A 2913-nucleotide genomic window follows, 5' to 3' on the forward strand; every position below is an offset into this window, starting at 1 on the left:
AATCGCTTGAACCCGGGAGGCAGAGGTTGTGGTGAGCTGAGATCGTGCCATTGCACTCCAGCCTGGGCAACAAGAGCGAAACTCCATCTCAAAAAAAAAAAAACAAAAAACAAAAAAAAAGGCCGGGTGCGGTGGCTCACGACTGTAATCCCAGCACTTTGGGAGGCCGAGGCAGGTGGATCACAACGTCAGGAGTTTGAGACCAGCTTGGCAACGTGGCGAAACCCCATCTCTACAAAAAAATCTATAAATCAGCTGGGTGCAGTGGCATACACCTGTAGTCCCAGCTACTCAGGAAGCTGAGGCAGGAGAATCATGAGCCTGGGAAGCAGGTTGCAGTGAGCCAAGATTGTGCCACTGCACTCCAGCCTGGGAAACAAAGCAAGATCCTGTCTAAAAAAAATAAATTAATTTTAAAAAATATTGATGCAGGAACCTTGAAAACACATCAGTGGGCCAGGCGCGGTGGCTCACGCCTGTAATCCCAGCACTTGGGGAGGCTGAGGCTGGCGGATCACTTGAGGTCAGGAGTTCAAGACCAGCCCGGCCAACATGATAAACCCCGTCTCTACTAAAAATACAAAAATTAGCTGGGCGCGGTGGCATGTGCCTGTAATCCCAGCTACTCGGGATGCTGAGGCATGGGAATCTCTTGAACCTGGGAGGCGGAGGTTGCAGTGAGCCGAGATACTGCACTCCAGCCTGGGTGACGCAGCGAGACTCCATCTCAAAAAAAACCAAAACCAAAACAAAACAAAACGTGTCAAGTGAAGGAAACCAGTCATAAAGGAGCACTTGTGATTCCATTTGTATGAAATGCCCAGCATAGGGAGATCTATAGAGACAGTGGATGAGTGGTTTCCTGGTGTTGGGAGTGAAGGGAAATTAAATGCTAATGGGTACAGGGTTTCTTTCTTTTGGAGATGGAGTTTCGCTGTTTTTCCCCAGGCTGGGGTGCAATGGCATCATCTCAGCTCACTGCAACCTCTGCCTCCCGGGTTCAAGCAGTTCTCCTACCTCAGCCTCCCAAGTAGCTGGAATTACAGGCATGTACCACCATGCTCTGCTGATTTTTTGTATTTTTAGTAGCGATGGGGTTTCTCCATGTTGGTCAGGCTGGTCTCAAACTCCCGACTTCAGGTGATCTGCCTGCCTCAGCCTCCCCAAGTGTTGGGATTACAGGCGTGAGCCACTGCACCTGGCCAGATACAGGGATTCTTGTTGGAGTGACACACATTTTATAAAATTAGATTGTAGTGGCTAGGAGTGGTGGCTCACACCCGTGATCCCAGCACTTTGGGAGACAGTGGTGGGAGGATCACTTGAAGCCAGGAGTTCAAGACCAGCCTGGGTAACACAGCAAGACCCTGGGTCTCTGCAAACTATTTCCAAATTAGCTGGGCATGGTGGCACGCGTCTGTAGTCCCAGCTTCTCGACGCTCTGGGGCTGGAGGATCACTTGAGCCCAGGAGTTGGAGGCTGTACTGAGCTTTGATCACGCCCCTGGGGCAGCGGAGTTGGTGGTGCTGTTCCATGAACAAAATCTTTGAATCATCTGAGCCCATTTCTTGGGTAAGGTAAACATCGGGGCTGGTGAGTTAACCACATAATCTGGAGTGTGCCCTCAACCCTGCGGGGCCCTTGCATCTGTTAGTGGGTAAGTTGCCAGACTAATGCTGAATCTTCTCTTTGGGCCAGGTGATTGTCTGACAAGGAGAGGCATGAGCTGGGTCCAGGCCACCCTACTGGCCCGAGGCCTCTGTAGGGCCTGGGGAGGCATCTGCGGGGCCGCCCTTACAGGAACTTCCATCTCTCAGGTAAGCACCAGCCAGGCAGTCTTTTGGATAGACGGAGGTAAGCTTGGGATTTGCTCCCAACCCCTTCAGAATCCACTCTGTGAAGTCAGCTTGGTGAGTCTGGGCTGGCCTATCAGTGCTGAGGTCCCATTAAAAGTCCCTAATTTAGGCCGGGCGCGGTGGCTCAAGCCTGTAATCCCAGCACTTTGGGAGGCCGAGACGGGCAGATCACGAGGTCAGGAGATCGAGACCATCCTGGCTAACACGGTGAAACTCCGTCTCTACTAAAAATACAAAAAACTAGCTGGGCGAGGTGGCGGCGCCTGTAGTCCCAGCTACCCGGGAGGCTGAGGCAGGAGAATGGCGTGAACCCGGGAGGCGGAGCTTGCAGTGAGCTGAGATCCGGCCACAGCACTCCAGCCTGGGCAACAGAGCGAGACTCCATCTCAAAAAAAAAAAAAAAAAAAGTCCCTAATTTACGTATGTATGTGTGTTCCTGTGTTTGTTCTTTGAGACAATGTCTCGCTCTATAGCCGAGGCTGGAGTGCAGTAGTGTGATTACAGCTCACTGTAATCTTGACCTGCCAGGTTCAAGCAATACCCCCGCCTCATCCTCTCAAGTAGTGGGGACTATAGGCACATACTACCACGCCCAGCTAATTTTTGTATATTTTTGTACAGATGGGGTTTCACCATGTTGGGCAGGCTGGTCTTGAACTCTGGGCTCAAGCGATCCACCTGCGTTAGCTTCCCAAAGTGCTGGGATTACAGGCGTGAGCCACCATGCCTGGCCAAAAGTCCCTAATTTATTTATTTTTTTGAAACAAGGTCTTGCTCTGTCACCCAGGCTAGAGTACATTCCAGCCCTGGAATCAGGGCTCACTGCAGCCTCAAACTCCTGGGCTCAAATGAGCCTCCCACCTCAGCCCCCTGAGTAGCTGGGACCACAGATTTGAGCCACCACGCCCAGCTAATTTTTTTTTTGAGATGGAGTTTTGCTCTTGTCGCCAAGGCTGGAGTATAGTGGCGCGGTCTTGGCTCACTGCAACCTCTGCCTCCTGGGTTCAAGTGATTCTCCTGCCTCAGCCTCCTGAGTAGCTGCGATTACAGGCATGTG

General features: G+C 51.8%; 1 protein-coding gene and 1 pseudogene across 5 annotated transcripts in view; one reads left to right on the top strand and one right to left on the bottom strand.

The window, feature by feature from the left end:
- Nucleotides 1-2913, top strand: part of ECSIT (ECSIT signalling integrator) — a 35454-nt gene that overhangs the window by 15710 nt on the left and 16831 nt on the right. For all 5 annotated transcript variants that reach the window (XM_011954787.1, XM_011954790.1, XM_011954791.1 and 2 more), the window contains exon 2: nucleotides 1699-1817. In XM_011954787.1, the coding sequence (XP_011810177.1) occupies nucleotides 1722-1817 (96 nt within the window). In that variant the 5' untranslated portion in view covers nucleotides 1699-1721. The remainder of the gene's footprint in view (nucleotides 1-1698; nucleotides 1818-2913) is intronic.
- The window catches only part of LOC105520936, a 39628-nt pseudogene that overhangs the window by 15643 nt on the left and 21072 nt on the right, over nucleotides 1-2913 (bottom strand).

The sequence above is a fragment of the Colobus angolensis genome, unplaced genomic scaffold (assembly GCF_000951035.1).
Source record: "Colobus angolensis palliatus isolate OR3802 unplaced genomic scaffold, Cang.pa_1.0 Scaffold39, whole genome shotgun sequence".
In the NCBI taxonomy this organism is placed as follows: Eukaryota; Metazoa; Chordata; class Mammalia; order Primates; family Cercopithecidae; genus Colobus; species Colobus angolensis.